Source organism: Chiloscyllium plagiosum, chromosome 5 (genome assembly GCF_004010195.1).
Source record: "Chiloscyllium plagiosum isolate BGI_BamShark_2017 chromosome 5, ASM401019v2, whole genome shotgun sequence".
Classification (NCBI taxonomy): domain Eukaryota; kingdom Metazoa; phylum Chordata; class Chondrichthyes; order Orectolobiformes; family Hemiscylliidae; genus Chiloscyllium; species Chiloscyllium plagiosum.
Genome location: NC_057714.1, coordinates 72,862,590 through 72,878,844, shown reverse-complemented (window position 1 = coordinate 72,878,844; position 16,255 = coordinate 72,862,590). Strand labels below are relative to the sequence as shown.

Genomic DNA, 16,255 nt, shown 5'->3' with positions numbered 1-16,255 from the left:
AACATAAACAATTTACTATTGCTCTTTCAAGAAGGTTCTCTCATACTGTTTTTATTTTAAAAAGGCTTCAGAAAAACTGACAAGTTAATTATTAAACCCCCTCAAACACACAGACCAAATCTCTCATGTCGCTTATTCAAAATCCAACCTCTAAAGTTACATTATTTATATATATTTTAATATATCTTACATCACACATTACAAGTAGAAGTCATATTACAGAGATTACTAAATTGTATTCAATTTTGTTCAAGGTCAGCTCTGAACATCACCAATGAAAACACTTCTAATCAAATACCCTTGAAGTAAATCTTCTCAAAATCTATGTACTTGGCTGCCACTTAACTATCCCTAACTAAACTAGAAAAAAAGCTTGTTTTTATTTTAAATTGGTACTGAACATCGTATATCAGAAGGTAGTGTTAAAACTGCTGACCAAATTTCATCCTTTAAAGGTCAGATTACTCTGTAGTGTGTGGTGGTCTAAGTTGGGGTATGTAGCTTGTGTTTTAACTTCTGCATCTTCAAAACAATGCTGAGGAGGTTAAATATAGTTGCTCACATATAAACAGTTCTGACATTGCATCTCTCAGTGCATTACAAAGCTGCTGCGAATCCAAGTGTGATATCGTTTTTGCAGTATATCAGCAAGTTATCAGAATATTTATAATTGGAATAATGAGTTGAAAGAATAAAGGTTGCAATTAGATTTTAAAATTTAAACTGTCTGTGTAGTTTGGATGCAATCTGCATTCTGTTACATCTACAGTGCTAAACATAGTGTGGTAAAATTTCCTTGGAGTATGTCTGAAGTATAGCATGCCTGAAATGGAATTCACCATATGAGGAAAGACACATTTTGTAATTTGGACCCTGGACTAGTTTTAAGGCTAAAGATCTAACTGTCACCTGTCCTAGAATAACTTTCAGTTAAGCTTCTGGTTACCAGCTTTAGGATATTCTGGTTGTTTCTTTATTTTCTTGACTATGTTATGCTTGGATGTACTACTACTGCCAATCTTGAGGAAATGTATAAGACCGTAAGAGGAGAATTAGGCATTTCAGTCCATTGAGTCTGGTCTACCATTTGATCATGGCTATGTTTTTGAAACCCATTCTCCTTCCTTCTCCCATAACCCTTGATCCCCTTACACCAAGAACCTGTCTATCTCTGTCTTAAATACACTTAATGACTTTGCCTCTGCAGCCTTCTGTGGCAGTGGGTTCCACAAATTCTGGCTTAAGAAATTCCTGGGTTGTCCGTTCACTCTGAGGCTGTGGCCTCTGGTCCTGGTCTCTCTGACTAGTGGAAACAACTTCTCCATGTCCACTCTATCCAGGCATCTCAGTGTTCTGTAAGTTTCAAATAGATCCCCCCCACCCTCATCCTTCTAAATTCCATCAGGCACAGACCCAGAGTCCCCTCTATTCTCAGGATCATTGTTGTAAACTTCCTGTGGACCCCCTCTATATCCTTCCTTAGACAATGAGCTAATACTGCTCAGAATATTCCAAATGTGGTCTACCCAGAGCTTAGCAGTCCATTTCTGCTCTTGTATTCTAACCGCCCTGAAATGAATGCCAATATTGCATTTGCTTTTCTAACTGCCAGCAAAACCGAAATACTAACCTTGAGAGTCCTGAACTAGGACTAAGGTCCCTTTGTGCTTTAGATTTTGAAGCCTTTCCCTTTTTAGAAAATAGTCTATGGTTCTATTCTTCCTACTAAAGTGCATAATCTCACAATACCCATATTGTGTCACATCTGTCACTTCTTTGCCCACTGTCCTAACCTGTCCAAGTCCTTCTGCAGTCACCCACTTCCTTAACACTACCTGTCCCTTCAGCTATCTTTGTGTCATCTGCAAACATAGCAACAATGTCCTCAGTTCATTTGTCCAGATGATTAATGTATATGGTTATGGTTCCAACTTGGACTCCTGCAGAACTTCACTTGTCACTGCCTACCATCCTGAAAATGATCCCTTTATTCCACTCTCTGCCTTCTGACAGTCAGCCAATCTTCTATCCATACTAGTCTCTTGACCCTAACATCAGGGGCTCTTATCTTGTTTAGCAATCTCCTGTGCAGCACCTTGTCCAAGGCCTTTTGGAAATCCAAACAGATCACATGAGCTGGCTCTCCTTTATCTAACTTGCTTGTTACTGGCTCAAAGAATTTCATTGTCATCAATGACGACCCCTTGATGAAGCTCTGCTGACTCAGCTCTTTTTACCATGCATATTTAAGTACACTGCAATCTCATCCTTGATAATGGACTCTCAAATCTTACCATGGTCAGGCTAACCGACCCGTAGCTTCTTAATAGTACATGTTACATTAGCACCTTCTATAAGATAGTGTAATGTGTTACATTACATTCTCCAATGAGATAGGTAGGAGGGACATTTTGATGTAATGATACCCTAGGAACTGAGCATTCTCCAGGCACAAATGACCCATCCAAATTTTGTGTTCGTTCCACACTTTGTGGCCCTGCCACCTTGTTAGACAATAATACTTCACAATTATAGTGAGAGGCTGGTTGGATTTCTATGCCCTTTTGTTTGGTGCACAAAGCCACCTTATTGTAGGGTAGAAAGGCCACAGTAAAGCCATTATTCTGCCTGTTCAAAGTATTTCATAGTGGCTAAAGTGTGGGATATGTAGAGGGATGGGAGTATGTACCTTGCAGCAGATTTATTTCCAACAGCTTCCCTTTTATCTATGAAGAAGACAACCAGTCACAACCTGATATCTAATTTCTCAAAATAATTTAAAACTTTGCTTGTTCAGTTGTATGAAAATAGGCGTGAATGCAGTAGTATGTTGCCAATATGATCATCTCTTTCAGATTGCAGCTGTATTGACTTTACCATTTGATGTGGTGAAAACCCGCAGACAAATTGAACTTGGAGAGCTGAACACAATGAGTATGTAACTTTGAGTTATGTTTGACCCAGGAATTTTGTTTGATTTATTTTCTGCAACTAATAGTCCAGATGATGGGCAATTTTACTGGTGTGTAGTAAGTAGAAAATGATGAGTGGATTTAACATTTTTAATAAGCTTTTATATATATCCTTTTATCACATAGGAGACATTTTCTGTAAGTATATTGTGGTGAGTGGGTATAGATGTGCTACAGCTTGACATGGGGATGAGCCAGGGCACAGCCTGGCATGAGGAGCAATGGCAGTAATGGGGGTATATTAGATACGGCGGAGGCATAACTTTCAAAAGGTTCCTTCTTGTAGACTATGGCCCACAACCACTCTGAGGTACGATGGGAGCCATACTATTTTTAAGAAAAAAGTGGCACAACTCTAAAACTTGTGATGGACCAAGACACGCCTGGTCAGTTTCACGACCGAACCAGCGTTCAATCCCGAAAAGGCATTCCCAAAAATTAGAAATCCTGAAATTGGGGTCGTCTGGCATTTTAAAGAGCTACCAAGTTACCCTGACTTATTGAAAAATCCAGGTCAACATTACAGATCCCTGATCGTTCATCAGAATTCACCAGAATAGCTTTAGGGAACTAAAGACCTGTTATGTTTTAAATTCATTTGGAGGACTTGAGATTTGCTAGCTGGGCCAGCAGTTTATTGCCTATTCCTGGTCTTCCTAAAAAAGGTAGCAGTGAGCCATTGCCTTGAACTACGACTGTACATTTTGTGTAGGTGCAACTGCATTGCTGTTTAGTATGGAGTGCCAGGAGTTTCACCCAGTGGTAGCAAAGGAATGGCAATATACTTCCAAGTCAGCGTGGTGAGTGGCTTAAAGGAAAACTTTCAGGTGATGTTCTCACACATCTGCTGCTTTTGCTCTTCTAGATGGTAATGATTGCTTGTTTGGAAGGTGCTGTCCAAGGATCCTTGGTAAATATCAGCAGTAGGTCTCTCTTAAATGGTGCACACTACTGCCGCTAAGATATTACAGATGAATGTTTGTTGATGTGGTGTCAGTTAAATGAGTTGCATTGTCCTGGTTGGTGTCAAGTTTTTCTGCGTTGTCAGAGCTGCACTCATTCAAGCAAGTGGGGAAGTATTCCATTACACTCCTGACTTCCTGAAGAAGGGCTTATGCCCGAAACATCGATTCTCCTGTTCCCTGGATGCTGCCTGACCTGCTGCGCTTTTCCAGCAACACATTTCCCACTCCTGACTTGTGCCTTGTAGATGGTGGACAGGCTTTGGTGAGTCAGGAGGTGAATTATTCTTAACCTCCAACCTGATATTGTAGCTACAGTATTTAGATGAAGTTAAAAATCATACAACACCAGGTTATAATCCATCAGGTTTATTTGAAAGTATAAGCTTTTGGAGCACTGCTCCTTTGTCAGGTGTGGCAGGGTCATAGGACACAGAATTTATAGTAAAAGATCAAAGTGTAATACAACTGATGCGATGTATTGAACAAACCTGGATTGCTGTTAAGTCTTTAATCATATAGAATGAGAATGCAAGTTTTGATTGATTTAATATGTAAATCCCGGAACTTCTTTCAAGTCATAGTCCTTTGATAATTTAACTTTTTATCAGTTTTTTTTAAAAGTGACATCTTGGGGAGGGGGGGGTGGATTCTGGGTGGCAGCGATCCCATGGGTCTGAGTCTGCTGAGCTGAGCTCTGCACAGGACCCAGGCAAAGTGGGGTACTTACCCTCCCCTCACTTTTTAAACCATTAAAAATAGCTTTTTCCCCAGCAGCTGCAGTCATTCTGCATCAAGCTTTAGCAGTTTTATACATTTTAAAATGACTAAAGGTAAAGGATCATGGAGTTTGCAACAGGCAGGCTCTTATTCCCCCGCCCCCCCCGCACGCCACAGGGGTCTTACCTGCAGAGGTTGCCCATATCTAATTTTTGTATTAAGACATTGGCATTTCTTTATCTTACTTTGTAATGTCTGGGCTGAGGGCAAGGCTCTAGCTGGGAAGTGTTACAGGAAGGAAGGAGTGCCTTATGTCTTATGTTTTTACTAGGAGTCTTTATTTAGTTGTTTTAAAGGTTGTATTTTTAAATTTATGTGAATTGTTTATAGTCTTTACTCAATGATTTTTGAGTGGGGTTTTTCCTCCTAGGAGTCTTGGACTTCCATGAGCGATCATGGCTAGTCATTTATTTAAATGATGCCCCTGGAATGTCAAAGGGAGCCACTAGCCAATTAAAAGGAAAACAAAACTATCAAGTCTTAAAACGCAGAGGGTTGATGTAGCCCTTTTACAGGAGGCACATCTACTTGATGAGGGGCATCTGAAGCTGCGGCAGGGAGGATTTGGTCAGATGTTCTTTTCACCTTTTAGCTCAAAAAGTAGGGGAGTGGCCATTCTTATCTAGAAGAATCTTCCCTTCCAAATGCTAAGCCAGATAAAAGATGAATTCGGACAGTATATATTACTTAAAGCCCTAATGTATGGAGAGGAGTACGGGATTGTGAATGTATATTGCCCCCTCGGCACATCCTTTTAAATTTGTAACAGATGCGCTCTCCACGTTGATGGCTCTCAGGGTGCGTCACACAATTAAAATCTCCCCTATAATTATATTAATGACCCTGAGGTGGACAGGATACCTAGGAGCTGTGCGGGTATATCTCTGAAATCAAGGCAGTTGGCTGATCTGAATAGGGAGTTGGGGCTGGTAGATGTGTGGAGATATCTTTACCCTGAGGTTAGAGATTTTACTTTTTCTAACCCACACAAGCACCATACCAGAATCATTGACTTTTGTCCCCTCAGCCTTTCTGAATTCGATATTGTCTTGTAAAATGGGGAATATAACTATTTCCAACCACGCAGCAGTGTATATGGAGGCCAAGACTAGTGATGACAAGATGGGTTCACGACATTGGCGTATGGACCCTTTCCTATTGAAGGATCGTCCGTTCATAGCATATTTCTCACAGGAGTTTAAAACTTTCTGGGGCATCAACTGAGGTATGGCCAGTAACCCATCGGTGCTGTGGGAGACTGCTAAGGCATATGTGCATGGCTTAGTTATCTCAGATTCTGCAATCCGGAAAAGGCGAAAGGGAGAACAACAGCGTCTGCTCGAGGCTCGCCTGAAGGCAGCTGAGACAGCATATGTTGATCGGCCATTACTAAATTACAGCAGATTACAGCCCTCCGGGCTACTTTGAATACCACACTTACTCAAATAGTAAAGAGGGAGATACTATTTGCGAAGCAGAGATTATTTGAACATGGCAATAAGCCAGGCAAGTATCTAGCATACCTTGCCAGAAAGAAAAAGGCTCCCCCATCCGTTAAGTCTATTAAAGAAGGTGCTGGTACCCTGACCTGTGATCCTAAAAAGATCAATGCAGCTTTTAGAAAGTTCTACTTCGGAGTATAAGTCGGAGAGCTGTGAGGATAGAGTGAGGAAGATAGAGTCTTGTTTTAAAAATCTGGTCATCTCGGGCTTAACCTCAGTGCAGGTGTCGCTTTTGAAGGCCCCCACCCCACCCTGGACAATCCAGGAACTTCACGAAGTGGTGAGGTCGCTCCAGAGCGGTAAAGCGCCCAGACCAGACTGATTTCAGGCCGAGTTCTATAAATAAAATTATTCACATAGTCAGGTTAGTCTCCCACCCTCCCTGAGAGAAACAAATATCTCTCTCTCTTAAGAAAGGAAAAGCCCCAGATGACTCTACTTCGTACAGACCCATCTCCTTATCTCCTTACTGAATGTGGACTTTAAAATTCTCTCAAAAATGTTGGCATTAAGACTGGGGAGAGTCTTACCATTTATTATAAGAGGATCAGACTGGGTTTATTAAGGGTCGCAGATCTACTAATAATATCCGAAGAGTGTTAAACATGGTACAAGTCTGCCAGCAGAGAGCAATATCAGGATTAGTCATCAGAGGAGGCATTCGATCAGGTTAAATGGCCATATCTTTTTTTATACAATGGAACAGTTTGGCATTGGAGAGGTCTTTACCAAGTGGGTCACAATATTATATCACGACCCGAAAGCAGCGGTGATTACCAACGGCATAAGATTGGATAGAAGTGGTTGTCAAGGATGCCCTCTCTCTCCACTACTATTTACACTAGTGATTGAACCACTAGCGGAAGTTATCCGAACTGACCATGATATAATGGCCCCGGAGGTAGGATCAGGGAAGCATAAAATCACTCTTTATGCGGACGATGTCCTTTTCTTAAATGATCCATCGATATCTGTGCCCTGATTAATTCAAGTGATTAACTTATTTGGTATGTTCTCAGGTTACAAAATTAACTTTATGAAATCAGAGGCCATGCCATTAGGAGGTCTTACCAGCATATCTAATCTTGCGGATGGATCCCGCTTCCCCTTTTGGTAGTAACTGGGAGGTTTCTCTATTTAGGTAGCTTTATTACCCCGGTATTTGGTCAGCTATGTAAAGCTAATTATGTGCATTTATTGGAGAAAATAAGGCAGGACCTCCAACGCTGGGAAGATCTGCCAATATCCTGGCTAGGAAGAATAGCTTTGGTCAAGATGAATATTCTTCCTCACCTATTATATCCCATGAGAATGTTTCCTTTGATATTGCTGAGATAGGTGCTGCGTAAGCTTTATGGTTGGCTTGGCTCCTTTATTTGGAATTATAGACAGCCTCTTATTAAATTAGATAAGTTGCAGCTCCCACAAGGTCTAGATTTTCCGGATTTCAGAAAGTACCGACTGAGTTTTCTGTTATCCCATGTGGCTGATTGGTTCTCTTGTGATCCACAATCAATTTGGTTGGTTATTGATGCTTCCCAAACAAAATGTCCCCTCATCACTGTATTATTTATGGATAAGGTAAGAGTTATTACGGATCATTGTAGAAACCCGATTGTGCTAAATACAAACAAAGCTTGGAGGATGATACGACCGGAAAAGTGAGGACTGCAGATGCTAGAAACCAGGGTTTAAATCAGAGTGGTGCTGGAAAAGCACAGCAGGTCATACGACAAGATGAGAGTAACTTACAAAATACTCCCCTTTTACTCCTATAGTGGGAACATTGGGATTTCAGCCAGACTTGACTGATGTTGGATTTAAAACTTAGGAGTCCAGAGGCATCTCCTGTTTGGGAGATCTGTTCGATGGGGAGATCATGATGTCTTTTGAACAGTTGCGTCAGAAGTTCGGGCTGCAAGGACCTTTTTCGATATTTTCAAGTATGAGATTTCATACAAAAAAAGGACCACATTGATGACTAATCCATACAAATCAGATATGGAAAGGAGAGTTCTTCGGCCGATGGTGCACCCTCGGTCAGTACTCTCTACCACTCGCTAGATAATAAGGTATCGAAGGACATGGAACGGTTATATAAAACTGGACTCCAGAATTAGGGATGGAAATCTCCTTAGAGATGTGGAAGGATATCTGGGAAAATGCCAGGAAGATCTCTATCTATAATAGAGCTCAGGCTATTCAATTGAAGATACTTCATAGGGCTCATATGGCACCAGAGCGGCTTGCAAAGTTCAAGGCTGAAGCATCCCTAATGTGACCAAAATGTAAAATAGAAGTTGGTGCTCTCACTCATTGTTTGTGGACACGCCATCAGATTCGTAGACATTGGGACAGTGTAGCGCATGCCTTGGCAAAGATTTTGGGAATGGAGATCGGGTTGGACCCGGTGTCTCTCCTTTTGGGCTTTCCAAATTTTCCTTCTCTAGATGCATATGGGGAGAAACTATTTACTATCTTTTCCTTTTGTGCGAGGAAAACATTTTAGGACGTTGGGTATCGGAAAGTTCCCTCTGCACTTTCAAATTTGCATAGGATGGTTATGGAATATATTCCCCTGGACTTCCTTACGAATATAGTGCATCAATAAAAGGAATTATTTTATAATACATGGCGGCCCTTTTTGAATACACCGATGCAGATGTATTGCCCATACTGCCTAAGGCCTTTGTTTAGCCATGAGGGTGGTGTTTGTTGGTTCGGGGGGCCACTGGGAGGAAGAATCCCATATAAATACGGGTTTTGTTATGACTTGATATAATTTTATTTTGAATGCATATTTATTTATTTACCTTTTTTGTTATTAGTAATGTACAATACTGTGGTCTATTTTTTATATATAGAGTCTTCTTTCTTATATCTTATTTTGTATTTGGTGGTTTGTAGAGTAGATTAGTAGTTAGTTTTCTTAATGTTATGTTGATGCTGTTATTATACTGTAAAGTGGTTACACTATTTTTGTCTTAATTTTGTAAAAGAAAACTCATGTTTTTCTTTTCAGTAAAAATACTTACAAAAAAAGTGACATCTCCACTCGAGCAGTGCATTAAAAGTGTGAGATTAGAGTCTGTCTGTGTCCCAACCTTGAGTCAGACTGGTTCGAATTCCAAAGTGGGAATTTATAAAATGTCACAAGGATTGTGAAGAAAGTGTTTGGTATGTTTCCTTTATTTGTCAGAACATTGAGTATCGGAGTTGGGAGGTCATGTTGCAGTGTACAGGACATTGGTTAGGCCACTTTTGGAATATTGCATAAAATTCTGGTCACTTTCCTATTGGAAGGATGTTGTGAAGCTTGAAAGGGTTCAGAAAAGATTTACAAGGATGTTGCCAGGGTTGGAGGATTTGAGCTATAGGGAGAGGCTGAACAGGCTGGGGCTGTTCTCCTTGGAGCATCGGAGGCTGAGAGGTGACTTTAGAGAGGCTTATAAAATCATGAGGGGCATGGATAGGATAAATAGACAAGGTCTGTCCCCTGGGGTGGGGGTAGTTCAGAACTAGAGGGCATAGGTTTAGGATGAAAGGGGAAAGATATAAAAGATACCTAAGGGGCAAAGTTTTCAGGCAGAGGATGGGACGTGTATGCAGTAAGCTGCCAGAGGAAGTGGTGGAGGCTTGTACAATTACAGCATTTTAAAAGGCATCTAGCTGCATATATGAAGAGGAAGGGTTTAGAGGAATATGGGCCAAGTGCAGGCAAATGGATTAAGATTAGGTTAAGATATCTGGTCGGCATGATGAGTTGGACCGAAGAATCTGTTTCCGTGCTATATATCTCTGACTCTCTGACTGCCTACAGATTATATACATTCTATTTTGTTCAAAAAGTATCTGCAAATGCAAATTCACCCCATAGACGTGTGTGTGCGTGTGCACACTTGACAGTGTGCGTGAGTGTGATTGAGTACATGCCTGTGAGAGGGTGTGCATGTGAGTATATGCTTATTCTCTCTCGCATGCACATGGACACACACTGTCAAGTATGCACGCACATACACACATTCTTTCCCTCTGACTCAAGGTTGGAATACAGACAGACTCCAACCTCTCACCTTTAATGCATTGTCTGAGCTGAGATGTCACCTTTTTTTATACTGATAAAACCTTAAATTATCACAGGACTGTGACTTGAAAGAAGTTGAGATTTACAAATTAATAATTCGAAACCTGCATTCCCATTCTAAGTGATTTAAAAACTTAATAGCAATCTTGGTTTGTTCAATACATCACATCAGTTGTATGACACTTTGATCTTGTACTATAAATTCTGCCCTATGATCTTGCCCCTCTAGCTATCTGATGAAGGGAGCAGTGCTCCGAAAGCTTGAACTTCCAAATAAACGTGTTGAACTACAAGCTGGTACTGTGATTTTTAACTTTGTTCTCCCCAGTCCAACACTGGCACCTCCATATCAGTTTTTAGATAGTTCATCAAGTTTGGTTTCTGGTCAATGATAACCCAAGGCTATTGATAGTGGGGATTTGGTGAGGGCAATGTCGTGGACTAATGGCTGGATTCTCACTTGTGGGAGATTCATTGCCTAGCACTATGTTAGCACAAGCTTGGATATTTTCCCAACCTTATTGCATTTGGACACCGATTGCTTCTGTATCTAAGGAGTCACGAATAGTGCTGAACACCGCAATGATTAGTGAGCATTTCCACTTCTGACCTTTATGACACAGATTAGGTCACTGTCGAAGCAGCTTGCGATGATGGGATCTAGGATTCTATACTGAGGAACTCCTGCAGGGAAGTCCTGAGACTGACCTTTCAACCACAACATTTCAGTTTGAGCTAGACATGACTTCAGGCAACAGCATGTTTCCCCTGATTTCCATTGACTTTACTTCTGCTATGGTTCCTCAGTGTCAATGTCTATCAAATGTGGCTTGATGCCAAGGGCCGTCACTCTCATTTAACCTCTAGCTTTAGCTCTTTTGTCCATGTTTGGAGTACCACTCTAAATGGCTCTGATGGAATAAACACTGCATCGTTGGGCAGATGGTGTTTTGTAGCACTATTGATGACACCTTGCATCATTTTATTGCTGGTTCAAGAGAAGACTGGAGCTTTTGAATTTTATTCTGTTTTTGTGTACAAGATATACTTGGGCATCATTTCCAAAATCAATGCCAGTTGGTCTGTTCAGTTTCATTCCTTTTGAGACTTTGATACAACTCAAATGGCCAAGCAACCCATTAAGAAGGTAGTTGAGTTGACCCTGTTGCAGTATGTCTGAGGTAATGTGGGGGTTGTCTTCACTAAAAGACATTCATGACCAGGTGGATTTTTTACAATAATCAACTATGGTTCCATGGTAATTTTTAAAGTTTTCACTCGATTTTTTTAAAAAATGAATTTTAAATTCAAACATTGGTTGTGCTGGAATTTGAACCCTACTTGCCAGAACATTGCCACTACTAGTCCAGTAACAATATCACTACACAATCACGTCCTCTAAGAAACTGCAGCCATTTTCCCACAAACAACAATGAAACAAATATCCACACAGTCTTAGTTTTTAAGGTTAGCAGGAATGTTGGTTAGAATAGCAGAAGGCCGTCTAATTCTTCTCCAAAAGAACCCCATGAAATTCTGGTCCTCTTTAGTTTGTCATTTATATAAATGATTTTGATGAGAGTATAGAAGGTGTGGTTAGTAAGTTTGCAGATGCCACCAATTTTGGTGTTATAGTAGACAGTAAAGAAGGTTTTCTAAGATTACAAAGGGATCTTGATCAAATGGGTCAATGGACTGAAAAACAGCAGATGGAGTTCAATCTGGATAAATAAGAGGTATTACATTTGGTATAACAAACAGGGGTAGGGTATATACAATTAATGGTAGGGCCTTGGGTGGTGTTGCAGAACAGGGAATCCTAGGGCTGCAGGCACATATTTCTTTGAAGCTTGCATCACAGACAGGGTGGTTAAAAAGGTCCTGGCACATTTGCCTTCGTTGCTCAGTGCTTTGAGCAGAGGAATTGGGAAGTCCTGTTGAGGTTGTAAAGGACTTTGGTGAGGACTCTTCTGGAATACTGTGTTCAGTTCTGGTCACTCCATTATAGGAAGGATGTGATTAAGCTGGAGCCGGTTCAAAAGAAATTTACCATTATGTTGCTGGGTCTGGCAGATTGAGTTAGAAAACAAAAGGCTGGTGAAGTAAACTTATAGAAGTTTATAAAATAATGAGCAAATGGTAGTTGTCTTTTTCCTAAGATCAGGGATTTCAAAACTTGGTGGTGGGGTGGAATATTAAGGTGAGACAAGAGAGATATAAAGTACACAAAGCAATTTATCTTTAAACAGTGGTTTGTGTGTAGAATGAACTTCAAGGAAGTGGTGGATGTGAGTACAATTACAACCTTTTTAAAAGGCATTTGGAGAGGTACACTAATAGGAGATGGTTTGAAGGGAAATAGGCCAGGAACAGTTAAATGAGACTAGTTTAGTTTGGGATTATGTTTGGCAAGGACTGGTTGGACCAAAGGGTCTGTTTCTATGCTATATAACTCCTAGCCATATAAAATATGGAGCAAAAATTCTATCAAAAAAAACTACAATTCTGACTATAAAACATCTCCCTCAGCCCCACACTACCATTCTGGATATTAAGCTCAAGTTGTATAATAAGGTTAGAAATCTATCATCTAGCCAAATCATATGCTGAATCAAGCTGATATGTTTACTAGTTATTCCACCACCAGACTCTCTATACGTGGCCAAAGAAGCCAACAATAGGTTTCAATTGTCCTCTAATATAGATATCATGTTCCTAATTTCAAAGTATCATCTCTGTCTGATGCCATACAATCATGTATCTGTGATGATTAATTTATTTTCCAGAGTCACAAAAAACCTTAACTGCCACCTGGAAAATAATGGAAAGAATTGTAACTGAGTCTGGATTTAGAGGTTTATTTGTTGGTAAGTGTGTATGAATCTTGCATATGGACTAAAGTTGTTTAATCAATAAATTTGAGTTTGCGTTGTAACCATTAGGTCATTGCAGTATTGGGATATGTTTCTGTTGTGTACTCCACATTTGGCTCTTGCAGGAAGTAACTAATTTTCTGTATTTTTTTAATCATAAGCAATAATTATTTCATTTGTAGTTTGTTCACAATTTTGTGCAATAACCTATCAATCAGTACACCCCGTACTCAGAAGGGTTTCTTCCATCTAGCACGTAGTTGCACTCAAAAACACTTTTTAAACCATTACTAATTAAAAATGTCTCTATCTTCCTTAACTTCAGTGTTCTAGTGCCCAACACACAATAGTTGTCTTCCCTTTTGAGAAAAATAATTCATCTGTTTTAAATCTGCCATCATCTAGCCTAAAACTATGACCTCTTGTTCATTGTTGGATGTTTCACCTTGAAGCACTCTGTTTAGCCCATCAATCCAAATTTTATACATGTCCTTTACATACCACAGACAAGGTGGACCCCAAAGCATTGGTTTCCATCCTGTATGGCTCTATGACTACTTATGTAATAATTGTACTAATTTAGTATGTGTGTAAGAATGAGTATTTTAGTAAATAATTGTCTTCTGGATGTAAATGGTTTCTACTTTATTCTCCAGGTTTATTGCCTCGTTTAATGAAGGTAGCACCAGCTTGTGCTATAATGATCAGTTCCTATGAATATGGAAAATCATTTTTTCGTAAAATAAACAGAGAGCGGGAAGTAAAAGGGGATCTCCAATCAGACATCAGTTGAGAGAATCCATGCAACTGGAATTTGGAGAAATCAAAACATGGAAATGCATTTCTTGCCAAGTTAAATTGACAAAAGGTTCAAAATGACCTACTACCTGTTGTACAAAGGAGTGACCTTGGAAAATCAAGCAGTACGCAGATGGAAATGAATTGTTTGTAGAATGCATTTTCTGACTCTTTGCGCTTACATTCACTAAAATGCATTCATTGTTGTGGCTTACATTCAAAGGTCCAGTCACGATGATGTGAAAGTTGCAGAAATAATGAGATTTCCATTAAAGAAAAATAATAGGAACCAATTATGTATTTTGTATTGTACAATTGTAACTCCACATCTAAAGTTTCGCAACCTAGAGAGGTAAGAAGCGGATCTTGAAGTTGTATCTTATTATAAGTGGATGTTTAAAATGCAACTGTAGAAATTTAAGTGCAATACTAACACAAAATGATCTTATTACAAATAAGTAAGCAATGAAATCTGCCAAATCAGATGAACAAAATTGTTTCAGAACAGTCAACTTATTGCAATGAAGATTTCTTGAAACCAGTCTAGTAAATATTAATTTGTGGAATTTTGTTTGTTGAGAAATGTGACTTGGTGCCAAATATACCTTTTGTAAAATAAAATATTACACACCTTAAGTCTTTGTGGTTTTAGTAATGTACTCACATGTATAGAGTACATCTGAGAGTTAATATTTTTATCCTTTTATTTTTCTCAAAGGAATTTATGTTTCACCTTCCTAAAAGCAGATAAGACACCAAGTTCAAGGAGAAAAACTGAGCTGTGAAAAGATGTACATGAGCTTGCTTTGACAATTTGGTTAATGAGGATAGGGAAAGAGTAATGGTGTTCATAGATTGTGCACTCTACTATTTCTAATTAGATACTAGCTTGGAACAATACAATAATTTTTAAAATTATCACAAAGATTCTAGTGTAGTAGTAGCATCCCTACCTTTAGACCAGGAGGCTCAAGGCTCAAGTTCAAGTCCCACCTTCTCTATATATGTAATAACATCTTAGCTGGTTGATTAGGAACATATTTAAGAATCTGAAGTTTTAAGAGATTTGAATGCTTGCTGCAATGTCATGGAAGGTTCTCTGTCTTTCATAGGAACGTATGGATTAAAGAGCCAATCTAGGCCATTTTATGCCTCTAAACCTGCTTTACCATTCGCAGTAGGGTCATGCTGTATAAAATTACTCCACATTCCTATCTACCCCCTTCCTTACCAAGAGACTATATATCTCTACTTTAAAAAAAAATTTATGAATTCTGCTCCCATGTTTTAAGAACTGAGTGCCAAAGATTTACTGTCCTGAATGGTGAAAACTTAAAAAAATCTCATTGCAAATAGGAAGTTGCCCATTTTTAAATGGTGACACCAACTTCTGGATTCTCCCACAAAATTAAACACTTTCTAGATTTACCTTATGAAAATGCCTCTGGACCTTTGTTTCAATCAATCAATTTTCCACTTGCTTTTCTAAACTCCAGCAAATACAAGCCAGTGCAGGTACTAGTTTGGTAAACATCAGAGCTGCTTCCATTTATATTTCTACTTAAATATGAAAGCCAATATTGTACACATTACTCCATGGTCTCACCAATGCTCTGTACAACTGAAGCATAACCATCTTTCTTTTGCATTCCATTTATCTCAATTAGCAATAACATTATCATCTTTGCTAATTACTTGCTGTACCTGCCTACTAACCTTGTGCAATTTCATACATTTAGACCACCCAAATCCTTCTGCAGCTCACGTCTATGAAAACTCACCATTCAAGTAGTATGCTTTTTTTTCATGTAAAAATGCACAACTTCACATTTTCATTATACTCCATTTGCCAGATCTTTGCCCGCTTACTTAAGCAGGCTACAAAAAGATAAGTATATTACATCATGTTCAAATCTATTTTCCTATTGTGTTGTTGTCACCTTTAGAAAGTGTCTTTGGTCCCTTCATTAAGTCACAGAATTTGTAAATTGTTGAGGCCCTAGTGCATATAACTTATTACATTAGTCAGAAAGTTACTTTACGCCTACTGTCATTAGCTGGCCATCTATCTATGCCAATATTGTACACACCAAACTTTTTTTTTCTGGAAGAACCTTTGTGGCACCACACAAAATGCTGCCTGGAATGCCACGTATAACATCCACCAGTCCCGAAGATGTGGATGGGAGATCTCCTGAGGTGATGAGGTTCTGGTCATTTATTGTATCCGTTGCTCCCAATGCAGTGTCCTCTACATTGGGGAGACTGGACACCTCCTCCCAGA

The 16,255-nt window shown here is 39.4% G+C and overlaps 1 protein-coding gene across 4 annotated transcripts in view; it reads left to right on the top strand.

Annotated features, from left to right (window-relative positions):
- The window catches only part of slc25a40 (solute carrier family 25 member 40), a 71,591-nt gene extending 56,984 nt beyond the window's left edge, over positions 1–14,607 (top strand). For 3 of the 4 annotated variants that reach the window (XM_043690344.1, XM_043690343.1, XM_043690345.1), the window contains exons 9-11: positions 2,856–2,934; positions 13,087–13,167; positions 13,830–14,607. In XM_043690344.1, coding sequence (XP_043546279.1) covers positions 2,856–2,934; positions 13,087–13,167; positions 13,830–13,966 — 297 coding nt within the window. In that variant the 3' untranslated portion in view covers positions 13,967–14,607. The remainder of the gene's footprint in view (positions 1–2,855; positions 2,935–13,086; positions 13,168–13,829) is intronic. The other variant, XM_043690346.1, reaches the window with a different exon arrangement.
- The last annotated feature ends 1,648 nt before the right edge of the window (positions 14,608–16,255 follow it).